The 24,612-nt window shown below is 47.3% G+C and overlaps 1 protein-coding gene across 4 annotated transcripts in view; it reads left to right on the top strand.

The window, feature by feature from the left end:
- LOC109882480 (rho GTPase-activating protein 29) overlaps positions 1–24,612 on the top strand; it is a 71,835-nt gene that overhangs the window by 33,158 nt on the left and 14,065 nt on the right. For all 4 annotated transcript variants that reach the window (XM_031806671.1, XM_031806672.1, XM_031806674.1 and 1 more), the window contains 13 exons: positions 5,146–5,304; positions 7,366–7,430; positions 8,612–8,722; positions 9,404–9,484; positions 9,618–9,773; positions 10,032–10,169; positions 10,459–10,631; positions 12,055–12,215; positions 17,291–17,383; positions 18,549–18,712; positions 19,587–19,775; positions 22,535–22,672; positions 22,823–23,142. In XM_031806671.1, coding sequence (XP_031662531.1) covers positions 5,146–5,304; positions 7,366–7,430; positions 8,612–8,722; positions 9,404–9,484; positions 9,618–9,773; positions 10,032–10,169; positions 10,459–10,631; positions 12,055–12,215; positions 17,291–17,383; positions 18,549–18,712; positions 19,587–19,775; positions 22,535–22,672; positions 22,823–23,142 — 1,948 coding nt within the window. The remainder of the gene's footprint in view (positions 1–5,145; positions 5,305–7,365; positions 7,431–8,611; positions 8,723–9,403; positions 9,485–9,617; positions 9,774–10,031; positions 10,170–10,458; positions 10,632–12,054; positions 12,216–17,290; positions 17,384–18,548; positions 18,713–19,586; positions 19,776–22,534; positions 22,673–22,822; positions 23,143–24,612) is intronic.

The raw sequence follows: 24,612 nt of genomic DNA, 5'->3' as shown, positions 1-24,612 counted from the left end.
ATTGCCACTATGGATATTTACAATATTAAAATAATAAGAATCGAAACTGTTACTGTTGTCCCGTTGACAACAGTAACCAAGGGTCAAAATAACCAAACATTGAACAATAACAATAAGCATATAAGACAAGTGCAGGTTGATTGGTCTGTCAGACACTGTCCCTCATCTTATGGCAGGCAGCAATGTAGTGCGCTGCCAACCCACAGCTCTCTGCGTCTTCCCCCAACAGGATGGGTAGCCTAACCTCATCAGAACCTTGAGTGTCATTTCCTCAAATTTGGCACGTTTGACATTTTGTAAGGAAATGCAGCTCTGTCTCAATGGTTGCACAGCCTTCTCTCTCTCGCTCGCTCTGTTTGCTTTATTGGACAAAACAATGTACATATTGCCAAAGCTTTCTTTGGAGATTTACAATATTAACATAATCAACAATAACCAAGGGTCAAAATAGCCATACATTGAACAATAAGCGTATAGGACATGTGCAGGTTGATTGGTCTGTCAGACACTGTTCCTCATCTTATGCCAGGCAGCAATGTAGTGCGCTGCCAACCCACAGCTCTCTGCGTCTTCCCCCAACAGGATGGGAAGTCTATTCTCATCAAGAGGTCTTTGAAACCTTGAATGAGGGTTTCACATTTGGGGAAATGACACTCTCTAGTTGTTTTATTTCTTTCACATTTAGTCAGGAAATGCAGCTCCGTCTCAGGTTCTGCTGTGTTGCAGTGGTTGCACAGCCTTTCCTCTACAGGGAGCCAGGTTCTGCTGTGTTGCAGTGGTTGCACAGCCTTTCCTCTACAGGGAGCCAGGTTCTGCTGTGGTGCAGTGGTTGCACAGCCTTTCCTCTACAGGGAGCCAGGTTCTGCTGTGTTGCAGTGGTTGCACAGCCTTTCCTCTACAGGGAGCCAGGTTCTGCTGTGTTGCAGTGGTTGCACAGCCTTTCCTCTACAGGGAGCCAGGTTTTCCTGTGTCTACCCTTCTCAATGGCAAGGCTGTGCTCACTGAGCCTGCACCATGTCAAGGTTTTTCTAAGGTTTCGAGCAGTAACCATGGTCAATAACCCATAATGACACAGTAAAAACAGTTTTATATAAATAAATTTAAAAAAAAATCATATTTATAATAGTATTCAGATCCTTTACTCAGTACTTTTTTGAATCACCTTTGGCAGCGATTACAGTCTCAAGTCTTCTTGGGTATGATGCTACAAGCTCCCATTTCTCCCATTTCTTCTCTGCAGATCCTCTGAAGCTCTTTCAGGTTGGATGGGGAGCGTTGCTGCAGTTATTTTCAGGTCTCTCCAGAGATGTTCATTCAGGTTTAAGTCCAGGCTCTGGCTGGGCCACTCAAGGACATTTAGAGACTTGTCTTGGCTGTGTGCTTAGGGTCGTTGTCCTGTTGGAAGGTGAACATTCGCCCCAGTCTGAGAACCTGCTCCAGTGCGCTCAGGATTTCATCAAGGATCTTTCTGTACTTTACCTTTCCCTTGATCCTGACAAAAGTGTTTATTTAACCTTGAACCTTTATTTAACTAGGTAAGTCAGTTAAGAACAAATTCTTATTTACAATGACGGCCTACCCCAGCCAAACTTGGACAAGCTTGGGCCAATCTTGCGTCTATCTATGGGTCTCCCAATCACGGCCAGATGAGATACAGCCTGGATTCGAACCAGGGACTGTAGTGATGCCTCTTGCACTGAGATGCAGTGCCTTAGACCACACGGGAGCCCTGTACTAAGCCTGGCACTGAAAAACATCCCCACAGCTGCCACCATGATTCACCGTAGGGATGGTACCAGGTTTCCTCCAGACGTGATGCTTGGCATTCAGACCAAGAGTTGAATGTTGGTTTCATTAGACCAGAGAATCTTGTTTCTCATGGTCTAAGAGTCCTTTAGGTGCCTTTTGGCAAACTCTAAGCGGGCTGTCATGTGCCTTTTTACTAAGGAGTGGCTTCCGCCTGGCCACTCAACCATAAAGGCCTGATTGGTGGTGCTGCAGAGATGGTTGTCCTTCTGAAAGGTTCTCTCATCTCCACAGACTCTGGAGCTCTGTCAGAGTAACCATCGGGTTCTTGGTCACCTCCCTGACCAAGGCCCTTCCTCCCCCAATTGCTCAATTTGGCCGGGTGGCCAACTCTAGGAAGAGTCTTGGTGGTTCCAAACTTCCATTAAAAAATTATGGAGGCCACTGTGTTCTTGGGGACCTTCAATGCTGCAGAAATGTTTTGGTACCCTTCCCCAGATCTGTGCCTCGACACAATCCTGTCTCAGAGCTCTATGGACAATTCTTCAGACCTCATGGCTTGGTTTTTGTTCTGACAGGCAGTGTCAACTATGGGACCTTATATAGACAGGTGTGTGTCTAACCAAATCATGTCCAATCAATTGAATTTACCACAGGTGGACTCCAAGATGTAGAAACATCTCAAGGATGATCAGTGGAAATAGGATGCACCTGAGCTCAACTTCAAGTCTCATAGTAAAGCGTCTGAATACTTATGTAAATCTGGTATTTGTTTATGCTTTGTCATTATGGGGTATTGTGTGTAGATTGAGGGAGGGGGGGGGGGGATTTGAATTTTAGAATAAGGCTGTTCTGTAACAAAATGTGAAAAATTCCAAAATAAAAGCTAGACCATCAGGGTGAATTAAAAAAAAATCCCAAAACAATTTAATTTAGCAGTATTAATTTTGTTTGAGCAAAGTAACACATCGTTAGTAGAGCTAGGTGATCTGGACAAACATTGACCCATTTTTGCTTGATAAGATAAATGCAACAATAATATTGTTTAATGTACAGTTACTTTCCGTTAGTGACAGGGCTCTAGACTAAATGTTTCTAGTGCCAAGTAAGACATGAACCATGTTGTCTATCTCCTCTTACATGTTCAGGGAATGCATGGTGGATATTTTGATGTCAACAGTAGAGATCCAGAATAATCAGATGTATTTTTGTCTCTTTAGAGATTATTTTTGCATGTTGTTTTGTTGTTGTCCTAGTTATATGCAACACCATTTACCACCCGAGGAAGTGAGAACTCAAAACACATTAGCTCGTTTACCACCCGAGGAAGTGAGAACTCAAAACACATTAGCTCGTTTACCACCCGAGGAAGTGAGAACTCAAAACACATTAGCTCGTTTACCACCCGAGGAAGTGAGAACTCAAAACACATTAGCTCGTTTACCACCCGAGGAAGTGAGAACTCAAAACACATTAGCTCGTTTACCACCCGAGGAAGTGGGAACTCAAAACACATTAGCTAGTTTGCAAACTTTTAAATATATTGTTGCTATGTATCCATGCAATAGGTATCCATGCAATTCATCTAACAATAACTTTTTTGCGTCCATTCCTCTGCCGGATCGTCTCAATGACTTTCTCTGTTTGTAAAGTGGTGTTATTTCCTCTATATTAACAGAAAATAATTAATATTAACAGTATTATAAAATAATTAGAATACTGAAATAAAGCTGAGAACCTCCTATTTAAAAAAATATATAAACAGAAACTGTAGTTTTTAAAAACGTTGTCTTTCCCACAATTACATTTTGTAATGTTGCTCGACTGTCAGTAATGCTCTTATCAGAATGCATCTCTCCCTTCACTTTGTGTGTAAAAGGGGGGAGTGGGAGCGAAACGGCAGCAGGGCAGATACTTTCATTGCAGGTTAATGTTGTTGTTGACCAAATAATGGTTTTAGTACAAATGCATCTACAGAAACGTAGCCTAATCACAGAAATTGCCGACATTAAGAAGTAAAATTGCTTCCGTAAAGAATAACAACGTTGGTTTCAGTATTTATTTAAAGAATGTTCCGCTCTGAACATTAGTCAGGCAAAGACATTGCTGAAATGAGCTTTAAGACTGCAACATTTCTCTTAGCTTAGGCAAGTCAGTTAAGAACAAACTCTTATTTTCAATGACTGCCTAGGAACTGTGGGTTAACTGCTTGTTCAGAACGACAGATTTGCACCTTGTCAGCCCCCCCCCCCTAATCTCCCCCAATGTGGTTAGGAACCCCCCCCCCCCCCTTATCCCCCCCCAATGTGGTTAGGACCCCCCCCCCCCAATGTGGTTAGGAACCCCCCCCCCCCTTATCCCCCCCCAATGTGGTTAGGACCCCCCCTTATCCCCCCAATGTGGTTAGGAACCCCCCCCCCCTTATCCCCCCCCAATGTGGTTAGGAACCCCCCCCCCCCTTATCCCCCCCAATGTGGTTAGGGACCCCCCCCCCTTATCCCCCCCCAATGTGGTTTGGAACCCCCCCCCCATTATCCCCCCCCAATGTGGTTTGGAACCCCCCCCCATTATCCCCCCAATGTGGTTAGGGAACCCCCCCCCTTATCCCCCCCAATGTGGTTTGGAACCCCCCCCCCCCATTATCCCCCCCAATGTGGTTTGGAACCCCCCCCATCAGCCCCCCCCAATGTGGTTAGGAACCCCCCCCCCCCCTTATCCCCCCCAATGTGGTTAGGAACCCCCCCCCTTATCCCCCCTTATCCCCCCAATGTGGTTTGGAACCCCCCCCCCCCATTATCCCCCCCAATGTGGTTTGGAACCCCCCCCCATTATCCCCCCCAATGTGGTTTGGAACCCCCCCCCCCCATTATCCCCCCCCCTTATCCCCCCCAATATGGTTTGGAACCCCCCCCCCCATTATCCCCCCCAATGTGGTTTGGAACCCCCCCCCATTATCCCCCCCCAATGTGGTTAGGAACCCCCCCCCCCCTTATCCCCCCCAATGTGGTTAGGAACCCCCCCCCCCCCCTTATCCCCCCCCAATGTGGTTAGGAACCCCCCCTTATCCCCCCAATGTGGTTAGGAACCCCCCCCCTTATCCCCCCCAATGTGGTTAGGAACCCCCCCCCCCTTATCCCCCCAATGTGGTTTGGAACCCCCCCCTTATCCCCCCCAATGTGGTTTGGAACCCCCCCCCATTTCCCCCCCCCAATGTGGTTTGGAACCCCCCCCCCCATTTCCCCCCCCAATGTGGTTAGGAACCCCCCCCCCCCCCCCTTATCCCCCCAATGTGGTTAGGAACCCCCCCCCCCCCTTTATCCCCCCCAATGTGGTTAGGAACCCCCCCACCACAACAGTAGATACTGTATGATAGATGCTCCTCTTGTACTACATATTCAGGCCCAGAGGTGGTGCTGTCTGAGGAGGAGGAGGAGGAGGATGTTGACCTGACGCTGCAGAAGAACGACAGCGGGGTGGAGTCGGCTCTGCTCTATGCCAAGGCCTGGTCTAAGTACACCAAAGATCTGCTGGCCTGGGTCGACAAACGCCTGGGACTGGGTTAGTTAGACACATGCATTCACCTGCAAGCATGCACACACGCATGACCTACACACACATACACGGCTCACACATACACACCTGGCTAGAAAATAGCCCAAGCCCAACTCATATCAGTATTTACCTCAGATCTTCAGTCAAAACCTACTAATTAAATAAATGGAATCAAAATGCTGATACTCATTTCATTCTTTTAATTAACAAGTTATGAGTAACACCCAATTCCCCTGGTGTGGAAAACATTATTGTCCCCTTTACACTGGTTGTGCCACCTTTTAGCTGCAAAGACTCCAACCAACCACTTCCAGTAGTTGATCAGTCCACCTTTTAGCAGCAATGACTCCAACCAACCACTTCCTGTAGTTGATCAGTCCACCTTTTAGCTGCAATGACTCCAACCAACCACTTCCTGTAGTTGATCAGTCCACCTTTTAGCAGCAATGACTCCAACCAACCACTTCCTGTAGTTGATCAGGCCACCTTTAGCAGCAATGACTCCAACCAACCACTTCCTGTAGTTGATCAGTCCACCTTTTAGCTGCAATGACTCCAACCAACCACTTCCTGTAGTTGATCAGTCCACCTTTTAGCAGCAATGACTCCAACCAACCACTTCCTATAGTTGATCAGTCCACCTTTAGCAGCAATGACTCCAACCAACCACTTCCTGTAGTTGATCAGTCCACCTTTTAGCAGCAATGACTCCAACCAACCACTTCCTATAGTTGATCAGTCCACCTTTAGCTGCAATGACTCCAAACAACCACTTCCTGTAGTTGATCAGTCCACCTATTAGCTGCAAAGACTCCAACCAACCACTTCCTGTAGTTGATCAGTCCACCTTTGGCTGCAAAGACTCCAACCAACCACTTCCTGTAGTTGATCAGTCCACCTTTTAGCAGCAATGACTCCAACCAACCACTTCCTGTATGTAGTTGATCAGTCCACCTTTTAGCAGCAATGACTCCTGTAGTCACTTCCTGTAGTTGATCAGTCCACCTTTAGCTGCAATGACTCCAACCAAACACTTCCAGTAGTTGTTGATCAGTCTCTCACGTTACTGTGGAGGAATTTACTGTAGCTGCAATGACTCCAAACAACCACTTCCTGTAGTTGTTGATCAGTCTCTCACGTCACTGTGGAGGAATTTTGGCCCAGTCTTCCTTAAGCAGAACTGCTTAAACTGAGCTAGACATCCATGTTAGTGGACATACACTATATATACAAAAGTATGTGGACACGCCTTCAAATTAGTGGATTCGGCTAATTCAGCCACACCTGTTGCTGACTGGTGTATAAAATTGAGCGCACAGCCATGCGATCTCCATAGACAAAAATTGGCAGTAGAATGGCCTTTATTGAAGAGCTCAGTGACTTTTAACGTGGCATCGTCATAGGATGCCACCTTTCCAACAAGTCAGTTCGTCAAATGTCTGCCCTGCTAGATCTGCCCCGGTCAACTGTAAGTGCTATCATTGTGTAGTGGAAACGTCTAGGAGCAACAACGGCTCAGCTGCGAAGTGGTAGGCCACAAAAGCTCACAGAACGGGACCGTTGAGTGCTGAAGCGCATAAAAATCGTCTGTCCTTGTTTGCAACACTCACTACTGAGTTCCAAACTGCCTCTGGAAGCAACGTCAGCAAAATAACTGTTCGTCAGGAGCTTCATGAAATGGGTCTCCGTGGCAGAGCAGCCGCACACAAGCCTAAGATCACCATGCACAATGCCCAGTGTTGGCTGGAGTGGTGTAAAGCTCACCACCATTGGACTCTGTAAACATATTTTCTGGAGTGATGAATCACGCTTCACCATCTGGCAGTTCGATGGAAGAATCTTGGTTTGGCGGATGTCAGAACACTGCCTGCCCGAATGCATAGTGCCAACTGTAAAGTTTGGTGGAGGAGGAATAATGGTCTGGGGCTGTTTTTCATGGTTTGGGCCCCTTAGTTCCAGTGAAGGGAAATCTTAACGCTACATTTTAGTGGATGGACATGCTTACAAATTTGTGAAGCCTGTCAACAACACATCCACTGACTTATCTGCTATATCTCTCCCCCCCAGACATCGAATGTGCCAAGAGCTGTGCCAAAATGGCAGAATCTGCAAAGATGCTTGCGAGTCAACAGGTAATATGTTTTAGAATAATTGAACACAAGCACAGACCACGGATAAACGCTGGGTGTACAAAACATTAGGAACACCTTCCAAGCATTGAATTGCACCCCCCCCCCCCCCCCCCCCCTCTCAGAACAGCCTCAATTCGTCAGGACATGGACTCTACAAGGTGTCCAAAGCGTTCCACAGGGATGCTGGTCCATGTTGACTCCAATGCTTCCCACAGTTGTGTCAAGTTGACTGTTTATTTTCTTTTTTCTTCAAACCAGTGCACCTGGCACCTACCACCATACCCTGTTTAAAGGCACTTCAACATTTTGTCATTCACCCTCTGAATGGCACACATACACAATACATGTCCCAATTATCTCAAAGCTTAAAAAGCCTTCTCTAACCCGTCTCCTCCCCTTCATAAACACTGATTTGAAGTGGATTTAACCTACATTCACCTGGTGTGGTCTGTCATGGAAAGAGCAGGTGTTCCTAATGTTTTGTACACTCAGTGTATCTATGCTTGAAAACTGCAGCTAAACAGACTAAAACATAGCTTACCCTCCTCCTCTTAAACTTAAAGTGCAACTGATGTCAATGAACAACTTCACTGATAGAAAATGTGCATCGATATGCACATGTGCATCGATATGTCAACATTTACTACAAAAATGTTAAATTTGATTCATTTTGGTTCATGAAGTGAGTTCGTCATGACTTACTTGAGGGTTGGGTTTTGATTTTTTTTCAACAATGCCCACTAGCTCGGGATAAACAGCTGCAGTCATTGCTCTCTATCTCTACGGTGAGACAGACTGGTCCAGCAACGAAGTGGATCGGACATAGTTTAAATAAGACGACACGTCGCACATTTTGTCTCTTGAGAAATATTTCACCTTCACTTCATCTTGGCTAGATGTAAAATTGCTCGACTAAAAACCTTGTCAAAATTAATGAAATATTTTCATGAGTTACCTTAGAGATCCTGACTATTTTGAGGAAGTGACCCTCATTTGGTTCCTAATTTGTCTCATGGGGGGAAAAACCCATCAGTATCTGGCTCATCAAACCACATCCCCTGAAATCTCGTTTTTCTTAAATGAGCAACAGAGAAACGTGGAGTCGGTGTGTTCAGTCTCTCTTTTGAACACACGAGAAGAGAATGTGACTAATTATATTTTTCTGTTTGTCTGGCCCACAGGACTACATGCCATTCAGGGAGACCTATATCTCTACGTTTAAGAATGACACAGAGTACAGCCAACTCCTCCTGCAGACTGCCACTGCCCTGCAGACCAACAAATTCATTCAGGTAGGACTGACGCTCTAGAACACATTCCTACGGGTAGGACTGACGCTCTAGAACACAATAGTACAGGTAGGACTGACGCTCTAGAACACACTAGTACAGGTAGGACTGACGCTCTAGAACACACTAGTACAGGTAGGACTGACGCTCTAGAACACACTAGTACAGGTAGGACTGACGCTCTAGAACACATTCCTACAGGTAGGACTGACGCTCTAGAACACATTCCTACAGGTAGGACTGACGCTCTAGAACACATTCCTACAGGTAGGACTGACGCTCTAGAACACATTCCTACAGGTAGGACTGACGCTCTAGAACATTCCTACAGGTAGGACTGACGCTCTAGAACACATTCCTACAGGTAGGCCTGACGCTCTAGAACACATTCCTACAGGTAGGACTGACGCTCTAGAACACATTCATACAGGTAGGACTGACGCTCTAGAACACATTCCTACAGGTAGGACTGACGCTCTAGAACACATTCCTACAGGTAGGACTGACGCTCTAGAACACATTTCTACAGGTAGGCCTAACAAACCTTCAAGACTCAATAATGTAGCGATCGACGGTGATCTGACCTCTGACAAGGCAACATTTTTCATTTGGGTTTATAATTATTTGTGAAAGAAGTGCAATGGACACAATCCTCTATGTTGTGCCTCTTTGTGCGTCCTGTAGCCGCTGTTGTCCAGAAGGACTGAGCTGGACAAACTGAGGAAAGACCTCAACGAGCAGTGGCAGAGAGAACAGAAGAAAATGGTTTGTGAGACTTCTGTCCCTCTGCCTTTCTCTCTGTGTGTGTGTGTGTTACTTCACTCATCTGTTTGTGTGTGTGCGAGTGTGTGTGTGTGTTACCTCACTCACCTGTGTGTATCGCCCCTCTCCCGTCCAGCAAGAGTCCGAGGCGGCGCTGCGTAAGGCCCAGTGGGCCCAGACCCAGAGGACAGACGAGTACCAGAAGGCCCAGTCGTCAGCCAGCCGCTCCCAGGAGGAACAGCCCAGACAGCTGGACAAGAAGAGGAAACTGGAGGAGGAGGCTCTACAGAAGGTATGGAAGAAGGCCTGATCATTTCCAATTAACTGCAGTCAATAGGCTATGCTTTATTTAGAAAAATCTGTTATGTTAAGTTCCTTGATTAAGGGCCCAGCAGCAGTAGGTGAATCTGACCCATTTGCAAGGTCACACCCGCTATAGTTCCCCCAGTCAGCTCTGTGACCGACAACCTTCCAGTTCCTGCTTCTCTAACCTTGAGGTGACCCACCACCCCCTTCTTTTCTAATGTTGTCTCTCCTCCCTGTCTCTCAGGCTGAGGATGCGAGGGACCACTACAGATCCTGTGTAGCTGATGCAGGAGCCAGGAGGGCAGAGCTGGCCAGCACCAAGACAGACATCCTCACTCAGATCAGAGAACTGCTGGCTCAGTGTGACCTCACACTCAAAGCTGTGAGTTTAAAAAAAATATATATATATATATTTTCACCTTTATTTAACCAGGTAGAGCAGTTCACCTTCATTTAACCAGGTAGGTCAGATCACCTTTATTTAACCAGGTAGGCCAGTTGAGAACAAGTTCTCATTTACAACTGCGTCCTGGCCAAGATGAAGCAAAGCAGTGCGACAAAAACAACACAGAAGGCCACAGGATATAGTTATTGATGGATCAGGGACCGTACACAACATGAGCACCAGAGTTTGGGGTTCTCTCCCTAACTGTATATCCCCCTCCCTCCAGGTGACCGTCAACTGGCTCCAGCTGCAGCAGGCCCAGACCGTGCCTCTCCCCGGCCACTACCAGGCCCTGTGTGAAAACGCGAAGATGTACGAGCCTGGACAGAAATACGCAGAGTTTGTCAGAAATCTACCCAAAGATCAGATACACATGGAGTCCTTCTCCGTTGACGGACGGTAAAGTCAATACCACCTCCTTATATCATCCAACTGGCACCCTATTCCCTACATAGTGCACTACTTTACACCAGGACCCAATGGCACCCTATTCCCTATATACTGCACTACTTTAGACCAGAGCCCTATGGAACCTTATTCCCTACATAGTGCACTACTTTACACCAGGACCCAATGGCACCCTATTCCCTATATAGTGCACTACTTAAGACCAGGGCCCTAAGACACCCTATTCTCTATATAGTGCACTACTTTAGACCAGGACCCATATGGGACTTTTTTTCTGCATTGAAAAGTATTTGGCAGGTCGCCCAGGACTAATTATTGGGATGGTAAAAGGTTTTCAGTGTAAACTTAAACAACTAAAATGCATATGCATAAAAAATAATGGAGCTATATATTTATAAATGAGATAATCTGAGAACTATCAATCACAGAAATGAAAGAGTCAGGGAGAATCTCAAATAAAAAAATAATACAAAAATATTATGAATTCAGGATTTTTTTTGTCATGGCATGAGGATTTTGTTGGAAATGTTTGAGTCACTCAGAAAGCATTATTGACTGTGAGTCCTCATCCCCTGTGTTGGTGCTGCTGTCATATAAACCAGGGAAGTCCTCATCCCCTGTGTTGGTGCTGTTGTCATATAAACCAGGGAAGTCCTCATCCCCTGTGTTGGTGCTGCTGTCATATAAACCAGGGAAGTCCTCATCCCCTGTGTTGGTGCTGCTGTCATATAAACCAGGGAAGTCCTCATCCCCTGTGTTGGTGCTGCTGTCATATAAACCAGGGAAGTCCTCATCCCCTGTGTTGGTGCTGTTGTCATATAAACCAGGGAAGTCCTCATCCCCTGTGTTGGTGCTGCTGTCATATAAACCAGGGAAGTCCTCATCCCCTGTGTTGGTGCTGCTGTCATATAAACCAGGGAAGTCCTCATCCCTGTGTTGTTGTCAGCATGTAAACCAGGGAAGTCCTCATCCCCTGTGTTGGTGCTGCTGTCATATAAACCAGGGAAGTCCTCATCCCCTGTGTTGGTGCTGCTGTCATATAAACCAGGGAAGTCCTCATCCCCTGTGTTGGTGCTGCTGTCATATAAACCAGGGAAGTCCTCATCCCCTGTGTTGGTGCTGCTGTCATATAAACCAGGGAAGTCCTCATCCCTGTGTTGTTGTCAGCATGTAAACCAGGGAAGTCCTCATCCCCTGTGTTGTTGCTGCTGTCGGCATGTAAACCAGGGAAGTCCTCATCCCCCGTGTTGGTGCTGCTGTCATGTAAACCAGGGAAGTCCTCATCCCCTGTGTTGTTGCTGCTGTCATGTAAACCAGGGAAGTCTCAAGCATGGGATCGTCTCAAAAATGGGAGTTAAGCTTTCGCCTCGCGTTAGTTTTCAAAAATATTGACTGTCTCTCTGTCTCCCTCCAGGTTTGCTTTGTTCAGCAAGCGTTCGCTGGGCAGCACGAGTTCCCATGGTAACTTGTCCCAGGTGTCCCTGACCTCCGATGACGTCCTGAGTGGGGACGAGGTGGACAGTCCCCTGGGGTCGAGACCTGGGAAGAGGTCCAACAGCGCCACAGACATACAAGGTAGAGTCAGGCAGACATGAAAGTACACAGACATGCATACAAGGTAGAGTAGTATAGTAAAGCACAGTGTAGTAGTATAGTACACCAGTAGTACAATATAGTACACCAGTAGTACAGTATAGTACACCAGGAGTACAATATAGTATACCAGTAGTACAGTATAGTAAAACAGGAGTACAATATAGTACAACACAGTATAGTAGTATAGTACACCAGGAGTACAATATAGTATACCAGTAGTACAGTATAGTACACCATGAGTACAATATAGTACAACACAGTATAGTAGTATAGTACACCAGGAGTACAATATAGTACATCAGGAGTACAATATAGTACACCAGTAGTACAGTATAGTACACCAGGAGTACAATATAGTACACCATGAGTACAATATAGTACACCAGTAGTACAGTATAGTACACCAGGAGTACAATATAGTACATCAGGAGTACAGTATAGTACACCAGGAGTACAATATAGTACATCAGGAGTACAGTATAGTACACCAGGAGTACAATATAGTACAACACTGTATAGTAGTATAGTACACCAGGAGTACAGTATAGTACACCAGTAGTACAGTATAGTACACCAGGAGTACAATATAGTACAACACAGTATAGTAGTATAGTACACCAGTAGTACAGTATAGTACACCAGTAGTACAATATAGTACAACACAGTATAGTACACCAGTAGATCAGTACACCAGTAGTACACTATAGTACAACACAGTATAGTACACCAGTAGTACAGTACACCAGTAGTACAATATAGTACAACACAGTATAGTGCACCAGTAGTACAGCAGTATTACAATGCTGTAAAGAAAAGTAGAAATTTTTTGAGAATCTGGGGACCCATACCAAATCTTTTCAGTCTCCTGAGGGGGAAAAGGTGTGGTCTCTGACCACCTCCCTATCGGCTGTCTCATCGTTGTCGGTGATCACGCCTACCATTGTTGTTGTCAGCAAACTTAATGATGGTGTTGGAGTAGTGCTTGGCCACGAAGTCGTGGGTGAACAGGGAGTACAGGCATGCACCCCTGAGGGGCCCCAGTATTGAGGATCAGCGTGGCAGATGTGTTGTTATACCTACCCTTACCACCTGGGGGCGGCCCGTCAGGAAGTCCAGGATCCAGTTGCAGAGGGATGTGTTTAGTCCCAGAGTCCTTAGCTTACTGATGAACTTTGACGGCACTATGGTGTTGAACGCTGAGCTGTAGTCAATGAATAGCATTCTCACATAGGTGTTCCTTTTGTCCAGGTGGAAAGGGCAGTGTGGAGTGCACCAGTATAGCACAGCACAGTATAATAGTTTTGTAGTTCAGTACACCAGTAGTATAGTACACTGTAGTATAGTATATTAGTACAGTACACCAGTAGTATAGGACACTGTAGTATAGTATATTAGTACAGTACACCAGTAGTATAGGACACTGTAGTATAGTATATTAGTACAGTACGCCAGTAGTATAGTACACTGTAGTATAGTATATTAGTACAGTACACCAGTAGTATAGGACACTGTAGTATAGTATATAGTATATTGGCTCCAGGTCATCTACAAGTCCATGCTAGGTAAAGCTCCGCCTTATCTCAGCTCACTGGTCACGATGGCAACACCCATCCGTAGCACGCGCTCCAGCAGGTGTATCTCACTGATCATCCCTAAAGCCAACACCTCATTTGGCCGCCTTTCGTTCCAGTACTCTGCTGCCTGTGACTGGAACGAATTGCAAAAATCGCTGAAGTTGGAGACTTTTATCTCCCTCACCAACTTCAAACATCACTATCTGAGCAGCTAACCGATCGCTGCAGCTGTACATAGTCTATTGGTAAATAGCCCACCCTTTTTCACCTACCTCCTCCCCATACTGTTTTTATTTATTTACTTTTCTGGTCTTTTGCACACCAATATCTCTACCTGTACATGACCATCTGATCATTCATCACTCCAGTGTTAATCTGCAAAATTGTAATTATTTGCCTACCTCCTCATGCCTTTTGCACACATTGTATATAGACTCCCCCTTTGTTTTCTACTGTGTTATTGACTTGTTAATTGTTTACTCCATGTGTAACTCTTTGTTGTATGCTCACACTGCTATGCTTTATCTTGGCCAGGTCGCAGTTGTAAATGAGAACTTGTTCTCAACTAGCCTACCTGGTTAAATAAAGGTGTTCTCAACTAGCCTACCTGGTTAAATAAAGGTGTTCTCAACTAGCCTACCTGGTTAAATAAAGGTGTTCTCAACTAGCCTACCTGGTTAAATAAAGGTGTTCTCAACTAGCCTACCTGGTTAAATAAAGGTGTTCTCAACTAGCCTACCTGGTTAAATAAAGGTGTTCTCAACTAGCCTACCTGGTTAAACAAAGGTGTTCTCAACTAGCCTACCTGGTTAAACAAAGGTGAAATAAAATAAATAAAAATAAATAATATTAGTACAGTACACCAGTAGTATAGTACACAGTAGTATAGTATATTAGTACAGTACGCCAGTAGTATGGTACACAGTAGTATAGTATATTAGTACAGTACGCCAGTAGTATGGTACACTGTAGTATAGTATATAGTATATTGGCTCCAGGTCATCTACAAGTCCATGCTAGTAGTATAGGACACTGTAGTATAGTATATTTATACAGTACACTGTAGTATAGTACACTGTAGTATAGTATATTAGTACAGTGCACCAGTAGTATAGTACACTAGTATAGTATATTAGTACAGTACACTGTAGTATAGTACACTGTAGTATAGTATATTTATACAGTACACTGTAGTATAGGACACTGTAGTATAGTATATTAGTACAGTACACCAGTAGTATAGTACACTATAGTATATTAGTACAGTACACCAGCAGTGTGGTGGAGTACACCTGTGTGTATGTATATGTGTTAGGACAAGCTGAATCGCCTGTTGGGGTCACAGAGTTGACTGAACTGATCTGAAGCCGAAGATCTCTAGGAGCCAGGCTACTTTTATATATCTTTTTTTACCAATACCAGATGTCCCAGTTTAGCCTCTATGATGGCAGCCAGTTGGCCCAGACCAGGTGAGGATAGACAATGTGATCTGGTGTCAGATGGATTAGGCTGTTTGGGCAATCGAGTTATGAACAGGTAACAATCTCAAATGATCACCTAACCCCCAGACGCTTTTACCCAAAGCGATTTAGTTAGTGGATTAATCTTAAAATAGCCAGGTGAGACATTTCTCCTCATTTTAAAGTAGCTATCAGCAAAGTCAGAGCTAGTAGGAGACGACAAGAGAGACAGACAGGATCTTATGATCTTAGAGGATCTGAGAAGTATTAGGCTCCCGAGTGGCGCAGCGGTCTAAAGGTACTGCATCTCAGTACTAGATGCGTCACTACAGTCCCTGGTTCGATTCCAGGCTGTATCACATGCGGCGATTGGGAGTCCCATAATTGGCCCAGAGTCGTCCGGATTCGCCCGGGGTAGGCCCGTCATTTGTAAATAACTTGCCTAGTTAAATAAAGGTTAAATACAAGTGTATTTAAAAAAAAATGCAGTATGGGAGCTCTATTTTTTGCCACATTGGTGGGAAATGTTTGATTACAACAACTTTTTTAGTTGTGACAAAGACGTAGGTTTTCCTCTTACAGTTCCTGTTCCACTCTCGTTGGGTGTAGAGGTCTCTCCTCCCGTTGAGAGCCTGGGCATCAGGTAGTTAAGACGAGGGAATGTCTAGTGAGACAGAGAGCGCTAGAGGAAGCAGTGAGTCTCCATCCATGGACGCCCCCACTGCCAGCCCAGGTATGGGAACATGTAGCCCCATCAGTGCTACGGTTCATTATTATTTATCCCAACTAACATGACCCCATTGGCCCCATGTGGGTATTTGGTGGGCAGGGTAGACAGGGGCTAGCCCACACCAGCCGAACACGGGCCTTCGCCCCCGACACGGGCCAGCGCCCCCGACACGGGCCAGCGCCCCCGAACACGGGCCTGCACCCCCGAACACGGGCCTGCGCCCCCGAACACGGGCCTGCGCCCCCGACACGGGCCTTCGCCCCCGACACGGGCCAGCGCCCCCGACACGGGCCAGCGCCCCCGAACACGGGCCTGCGCCCCCGACACGGGCCAGCGCCCCCCGACACGGGCCTACGCCCCCCGACACGGGCCAGCGCCCCCCGACACGGGCCAGCGCCCCCGACACGGGCCTGCGCCCCCCGACAAGGGCCAGCGCCCCCCGACACGGGCCAGCGCCCCCCGACACAGGCCAGCGCCCCCCGACACGGGCTAGCGCCCCCGACACGGGCCAGCGTCCCCGACACGGGCCAGCGCCCCCCGACACAGGCCTGCGCCCCCCCGAACACGGGCCAGCCTATACCAAGCCCAGCTACTTCATAATGTAGAGGCGGGGGCTCATTAGAATCTTTCTGGTCATGGTTTTATAACATGAATTGGCGTGTAAGTTAAAAACAGAACGCAAGTTAATAAGATGGTGTCAGCAAGACAATTGCTGACACCATATAAACCGATGAGGGTTGAGGAACTTTAAGGCCAATTATCTCAGAATATATATATATATATATATATCTCTTTTTCTGCAGATAAATCCCTGTAGTTCTGAGGTCACAGGTTATTTTGGTGTAACCACTACTGTGAGGTTCCATTTGGAAACAGTTGATCTCGCACACTGCCAATAAGGAAGTTAGTCAAAAAATGACTTTGAAGTGCATGTGACATATGATAAACTTTGGAAGTGTAAACAGGCAGCTGATCGTGAAGGGTGGGTTAATTTCAGGATAAGTGAAGGCCTTGGGGCCAACAGCCTTGGCTCATCCAGCTCCACATTGGCCAATATGTTTTGCCCACAATCATGTCAATGTGGACATGTTTGTTGAGTATAATACTAGGTGTATATACGCTGTTAAAACATCTGATGGTTATCTGTCATGTAATAGCAAATGTGTATGTTTGTCAATTTACTAATAACAATTCTACAGGAAAAGAGAATGGTCTGATCTATACAATGACGTTGCTAATTGTTTAATGTGAGTTTTGAGGAAGTTTTTTTTTTAAACTTCCTGTTGTCAGGTGACTTTAAACGCAGACTACCCAGAACCCCCTCCACTGGCACCATGTCCTCAGCAGACGACCTGGACGAGAGACAACCATACTCAGACAACGGTAAGACAGACAGTCAGACAGACAGACAGTCAGTCAGTCAGTCTAAAGAGAAGGTCTGAAGTTGTTTTGGTGTGTCTGCTTGCATGTAACCCTCAGACCAAATTTTTTACTCTGTGCACAGCTGTAGCGAGTGAGATGAGGTGTGTTGGTTTTGGCTTGCGTCCCCAGCTAGCTAGTTCCTGTCTTTAGCCTGACCTCTCTCTCCACAGGAGAATGTGTTTGTTTTTTTGATCAACTGTTCGAGGCGTCAGGGGCTCCGCACGGGTTTTAACCAACTCAATACAACTCTAATTCTGTGCTTTATTATTGTGGATATTCTGGTTTAAGGAACGGATCTGATTAGACCAATATAGGTTGTTGTAATACTTTGTGTGTGTGTGTGTGTATATATATCATTATTGTGTGAAGATTAGCAGAAGTGATATGGCCCGTTTGTTTACAGATAGTTCTATTCTCTCTTTGCTCTCTCTCTTTCTTTGCTCTCTCTCTTTCTTTGCTCTCTCTCTCTTTGCTCTCTCTCTCTCTCTTTGCTCTCTCTCTCTCTCTCTTTGCTCTCCCTCTCTCTCTTTGCTCTCTCTCTCTCTCTCTCTCTTTGCTCTCTCTCTCTTTGCTCTCTCTCTCTCTCTCTCTCTCTCTCTCTCTCTCTCTCTCTCTCTCTCTCTCTCCTCTCTCTCCTCTCTCCTCTCTCTCTCTCTTCTCTCTCTTCTCTCTCTGCTCTCTCACTTCTCTCTCTCTTCTCTGCTCTCTTCTCTCTCTCTCTGCTCTCTCTCTCTCTCTCTTCTCTCTCTGCTCTCTCTCTTCTCTGCTCTCTGCTCTCTCTCTTCTCTCTCTCTTCTCTGCTCTCTTCTCTCTCTGCTCTCTCTCTTCTCTCTCTCTCTCTGCTCTCTCTCTGCTCTCTCTGCTCTCTCTCTCTCTCTGCTCTCTCTGCTCTCTCTCTTCTCTCTCTGCTCTCTCTCTTCTCTGCTCTCTGCTCTCTCTCTTCTCTGCTCTCTTCTCTCTCTCTGCTCTCTCTCTTCTCTCTGCTCTCTCTCTGCTCTCTCTGCTCTCTCTCTCTCTTCTCTCTCTGCTCTCTCTCTTCTCTCTCTCTCTTCTCTGCTCTCTTTTCTCTCTCTCTCTCTCTCTCTCTCTCTCTCTCTCTCTCTCTCTGCTCTCCCTCCCCTCTCAGGTCTGGGTGAGATAGTGACCGAGGCAGACGGTTCCCCTGGTCCGTTTCGTAACGCCCAGATGTCCAAGGCGTCTCAGACACACAAGCTGAGGAAACTCAGAGCGCCGTCTAAGTGCAGGGAGTGTGACAGTCTGGTGGTTTTCCACGGAGCAGAATGTGAAGAGGTAGAAATAAACAGATAGCACACACAAGCTCCTGGGGGGCTGGGGGCTGGGGGGGCTGTTGGGGCTGGCGGGGCTGGTGGCTGCTGTTGGGGCTGCTGGGGGGGCTGTTGGGGCTGGGGGGGCTGTTGGGGCTGGGGGCTGCTGTGGGGGCTGGGGGCTGGTGGTGGGGCTGGGGGCTGCTGGTGGGGCTGGGGGCTGCTGTTGGGGCTGGGGGCTGGTGGGGGGGCTGGGGGCTGGTGGGGGGGCTGGGGGCTGGTGGTGGGGCTGGGGGCTGCTGTTGGGGCTGGGGGGGCTGTTGGGGCCGGGGGGGCTGGTGGGGCTGCTGTTGGGGCTGGTGGGGCTGGGGGCTGCTGGTGGGGCTGGGGGCTGCTGTTGGGGCTGGGGGCTGCTGGTGGGATTAGGGGCTGCTGTTGGGGCAGGGGGCTGCTGGTGGGGCTGCTGTGGGGGCTGGAGGCTGCTGTTGGGGCTGGAGGCTGCTGGTGGGACTGGGGGCTGCTGTTGGGGCTGGGGCTGCTGTTGGGGCTGTTAGGGCTGGGGGCTGCTGTTGGGGCTGGAGGCTGCTGTTGGGGCTGGAGGCTGCTGTTGGGGCTGGGGGCTGCTGGTGGGGCTGGGGACTGCTGTTGGGGCTGTTAGGGCTGGGGGCTCCTGTTGGGGCTGGGGGCAGCTGTTGGTGCTTGGGGCTGCTGGTGGGGCTGGGGGCTGCTGGTAGGGCTGTTGGGGGGGCTGGGGGCTGCTGGTAGGGCTGTTGGGGGGGCTGTTGGGGCTGCTGGTGGGGGGGGGGGCTACTGGGGCTCAAAGTAGAAGATATAAATAATTGCTCCAAAGTGTGGTTCGTACCTGTCACCTTTCCCATGTCTCTCCCTGTCTGTCTCAGTGCTCCCTGGCCTGTCATAAGAAGTGTCTGGAGACCCTGGCCATCCAGTGTGGTCATAAGAGGCTGCAGGGAAGACTACAGCTGTTTGGGATAGACTTCATCCAGGCAGCGAAGAACAGCCCAGATGGGATCCCCTTCATCATCAGGAAGTGTACCTCTGAGATCGAGGGCAGAGCACTCAACCTCAAGGTAAACCAAGGTTAGAAACAAGAGAGAGAGAAAAAACAGCCTGCAGTCTAACTTTGATTTCTAAATGTGAGGTAAAATAATGTTGGGAAGTTATCTATCGCTAAAGACATCTTCCTACATAACGGGCACCTGCAATAGCAGCGGTTTCTTCATCCTGGTCCCGGGGACCATAAAAGGGGTTCCCATTTTAGTTGTTGCCATAGCAATACACTAACGATTCCACTCATCAACTCATCAAACATTTTGTTGATTTTGAATCAGGCTCGCTCAACAACTAAAATGTGAACCCATCCCCAGGATGACAAAACACTGTTAGAGCACTAACTGAATCTGGATCTGGCCAGGGTATCTGTGATGGTATCTGGCCAGGGTATGTGTGATTTAATCTGTCCAGGGTATCTGTGATGGTATCTGGCCAGGGTATGTGTGATGGTATCTGGCCAGGGTATATGTGATTTAATCTGGCCAGGGTATGTGTGATGGTATCTGTCCAGGGTATGTGTGATTAATCTGTCCAGGGTATGTGTGATGGTATCTGGCCAGGGTATGTGTGATGGTATCTGTCCAGGGTATGTGTGATTTAATCTGGCCAGGGTATCTGTGATGGTATCTGGCCAGGGTATCTGTGATGGTATCTGGCCAGGGTATCTGTGATTTAATCTGTCCAGGGTATGTGTGATGGTATCTGTCCAGGGTATGTGTGATGGTATCTGTCCAGGGTATGTGTGATGGTATCTGGCCAGGGTATCTGTGATGGTATCTGGCCAGGGTATGTGTGATGGTATCTGTCCAGGGTATGTGTGATTTAATCTGGCCAGGGTATCTGTGATGGTATCTGTCCAGGGTATATGTGATGGTATCTGTCCAGGGTATATGTGATGGTATCTGTCCAGGGTATCTGTGATGGTATCTGGCCAGGGTATCTGTGATGGTATCTGGCCAGGGTATCTGTGATGGTATCTGGCCAGGGTATGTGTGATGGTATCTGTCCAGGGTATCTGTGATGGTATCTGTCCAGGGTATGTGTGATGGTATCTGGCCAGGGTATGTGTGATGGTATCTTGCCAGGGTATGTGTGATGGTATCTGTCCAGGGTATGTGTGATGGTATCTGGCCAGGGTATCTGTGATGGTATCTGGCCAGGGTATGTGTGATGGTATCTGTCAAGGGTATGTGTGATTTAATCTGTCCAGGGTATATGTGATTTAATCTGTCCAGGGTATGTGTGATGGTATCTGTCCAGGGTATATGTGATGGTATCTGGCCAGGGTATATGTGATGGTATCTGGCCAGGGTGTGTGATTTAATCTGGCCAGGGTATGTGTGATTTAATCTGGCCAGGGTATATATGATGGTATCTGGCCAGGGTATGTGTGATGGTATCTGTCCAGGGTGTATGTGATTTAATCTGTCCAGGGTGTATGTGATTTAATCTGTCCAGGGTATATGTGATGGTATCTGGCCAGGGTATATGTGATTTAATCTGTCCAGGGTATATGTGATTTAATCTGTCCAGGGTATATGTGATGGTATCTGGCCAGGGTATATGTGATTTAATCTGTCCAGGGTATATGTGATTTAATCTGTCCAGGGTATATGTGATGGTATCTGGCCAGGGTATATGTGATTTAATCTGTCCAGGGTATATGTGTGATGGTGTCTGGGCAGGGTGTATGTGATTTAATCTGTCCAGGGTGTATGTGATTTAATCTGTCCAGGGTATATGTGATGGTATCTGTCCAGGGTATATGTGATTTAATCTGTCCAGGGTATATGTGTGATGGTGTCTGGGCAGGGTGTATGTGATTTAATCTGTCCAGGGTGTATGTGATTTAATCTGTCCAGGGTATATGTGATGGTATCTGGCCAGGGTATATGTGATGGTATCTGGCCAGGGTATATGTGATGGTATCTGGCCAGGGTATATGTGTGATGGTATCTGGACAGGGTATGTGTGTGTGTGTGATGGTATCAGGCCAGGGTATGTGTGTGTGTGATGGTATCTGGCCAGGGAATGTGTTGTGTGATGGTATCTGGCCAGGGTATGTGTGTGTGATGGTATCTGGCCAGGGTATGTATGTGTGTGATGGTATCTGGCCAGGTTATATGTGTGTGTGATGGTATCTGGCCAGGGTATGTGTGTGTGTGATGGTATCTGGCCAGGGTATGTGTGTGTGTGATGGTATCTGGCCAGGGTAATTGTGTGTGTGTTGTTATCTGGCCAGGGTATATGTGTGTGTGATGGTATCTGGCCAGGGTATGTGTGTGTGTGATGGTATCTGGCCAGGGTATGTGTGTGTGTGATGGTATCTGGCCAGAGTATGTGTGTGTGTGATGGTATGTGTGTGTGTGATGGTATCTGGCCAGGGTATATGTGTGTGTGATTGTATCTGGCCAGGGTATCTGTGTGTGATGGTATCTGGCCAGGGTATATGTGTGTGTGATGGTATCTGGCCAGGGTATGTGTGTGTGTGATGGTATCTGGCCAGGGTATGTGTGTGTGTGATGGTGTCTGGCCAGGGTATGTGTGTGTGTGATGGTATCTGGCCAGGGTATATGTGTGTGTGATGGTATCTGGCCAGGGTATGTGTGTGTGATGGTATCTGGTCAGGGTATGTGTGTGTGGGATGGTATCTGGCCAGGGTATCTGTGTGTGATGGTATCTGGCCAGGGTATCTGTGTGTGATGGTATCTGTGCCTGACAGTATCTGACATGGCTGTGACTTTGGGGAACTGGTATATTGTGTGTTCTTGTCCAGGGAATCTATCGTGTGAACGGGGCGAAGTCTCGTGTGGAGAAGCTGTGTCAGGCGTTTGAGAACGGCAAGGACCTGGTTGAGCTCTCTGACCTCTCACCCCACGACATCGGCAACGTGCTCAAACTCTACCTGAGACAGGTGGGACAGTCTAAATTCAAATGGGGATAAAGAGCATCCTTGTTTTACACCACTAGATCATTATAATGTAATAATGTACAACACATTTCCCAAAGATATTGATTGATTACTTGATTGATTGATTACTTGATTGATCAATATCTTTTGTAGTTACCAGAGCCGTTGATCCTGTACCGTTACTATAATGACTTCATCGGATTGGCCAAGGCGAGCCAGAGGGTGATCATCGAAGAGAAGGCTGTAGCCAGGGCCCTCCAGGACCAGGGGCGGCCAGGGGGAGAACAACCCCTACCAGGAGGCACCCAGCCTGGTGTAGAGGGAGAGCAGCCTCCCCTGAGAACCAGCCAGCCTGGAGGAGACCAGCCCAGTATCAAACTCAATAGAGTCATCTTTAAGATTAGAGACCTGTTACGACAGCTACCGCCTGCAAACTACAAGACTCTACGCTTCCTCATCGCACACCTACACAGGTAAGAGATGGGTATATACCTACACACTACAGAACCCTTTCCTCATAGCTCACCTACACACTACAGAACCCTTTCCTCGTAGCTCACCTACACACTACAGAACCCTTTCCTCGTAGCTCACCTACACACTACAGAACCCTTTCCTCATAGCTCACCTACACACTACAGAACCCTTTCCTCGTAGCTCACCTACACACTACAGAACCCTTTCCTCGTAGCTCACCTACACACTACAGAACCCTTTCCTCATAGCTCACCTACACACTACAGAACCCTTTCCTCGTAGCTCACCTACACACTACAGAACCCTTTCCTCATAGCTCACCTACACACTACAGAACCCTTTCCTCGTAGCTCACCTACACACTACAGAACCCTTTCCTCGTAGCTCTCCTACACACTACAGAACCCTTTCCTCGTAGCTCTCCTACACACTACAGAACCCTTTCCTCGTAGCTCACCTACACACTACAGAACCCTTTCCTCGTAGCTCACCTACACACTACAGAACCCTTTCCTCGTAGCTCACCTACACACTACAGAACCCTTTCCTCGTAGCTCACCTACACACTACAGAACCCTTTCCTCGTAGCTCTCCTACACACTACAGAACCCTTTCCTCGTAGCTCACCTACACACTACAGAACCCTTTCCTCGTAGCTCACCTACACACTACAGAACCCTTTCCTCGTAGCTCTCCTACACACTACAGAACCCTTTCCTCATAGCTCACCTACACACTACAGAACCCTTTCCTCATAGCTCTCCTACACACTACAGAACCCTTTCCTCATAGCTCTCCTACACACTACAGAACCCTTTCCTCATAGCTCACCTACACACTACAGAACCCTTTCCTCGTAGCTCACCTACACACTACAGAACCCTTTCCTCATAGCTCTCCTACACACTACAGAACCCTTTCCCTCATAGCTCTCCTACACACTACAGAACCCTTTCCTCATAGCTCACCTACACACTACAGAACCCTTTCCTCATAGCTCACCTACACACTACAGAACCCTTTCCTCATAGCTCTCCTACACACTACAGAACCCTTTCCTCGTAGCTCACCTACACAGGTAAGAGATGGGTATATACCTACACACTACAGAACCCTTTCCTCATAGCTCACCTACACACTACAGAACCCTTTCCTCGTAGCTCACCTACACACTACAGAACCCTTTCCTCGTAGCTCTCCTACACACTACAGAACCCTTTCCTCGTAGCTCACCTACACACTACAGAACCCTTTCCTCGTAGCTCACCTACACACTACAGAACCCTTTCCTCGTAGCTCACCTACACACTACAGAACCCTTTCCTCATAGCTCTCCTACACACTACAGAACCCTTTCCTCGTAGCTCACCTACACAGGTAAGAGATGGGTATATACCTACACACTACAGAACCCTTTCCTCGTAGCTCACCTACACACTACAGAACCCTTTCCTCGTAGCTCTCCT

This window comes from Oncorhynchus kisutch, linkage group LG27, assembly GCF_002021735.2.
Source record: "Oncorhynchus kisutch isolate 150728-3 linkage group LG27, Okis_V2, whole genome shotgun sequence".
NCBI lineage: Eukaryota > Metazoa > Chordata > Actinopteri > Salmoniformes > Salmonidae > Oncorhynchus > Oncorhynchus kisutch.
Note: the sequence above shows the minus strand (reverse complement) of the source record. Positions and strands in the feature narration are given on the sequence as shown.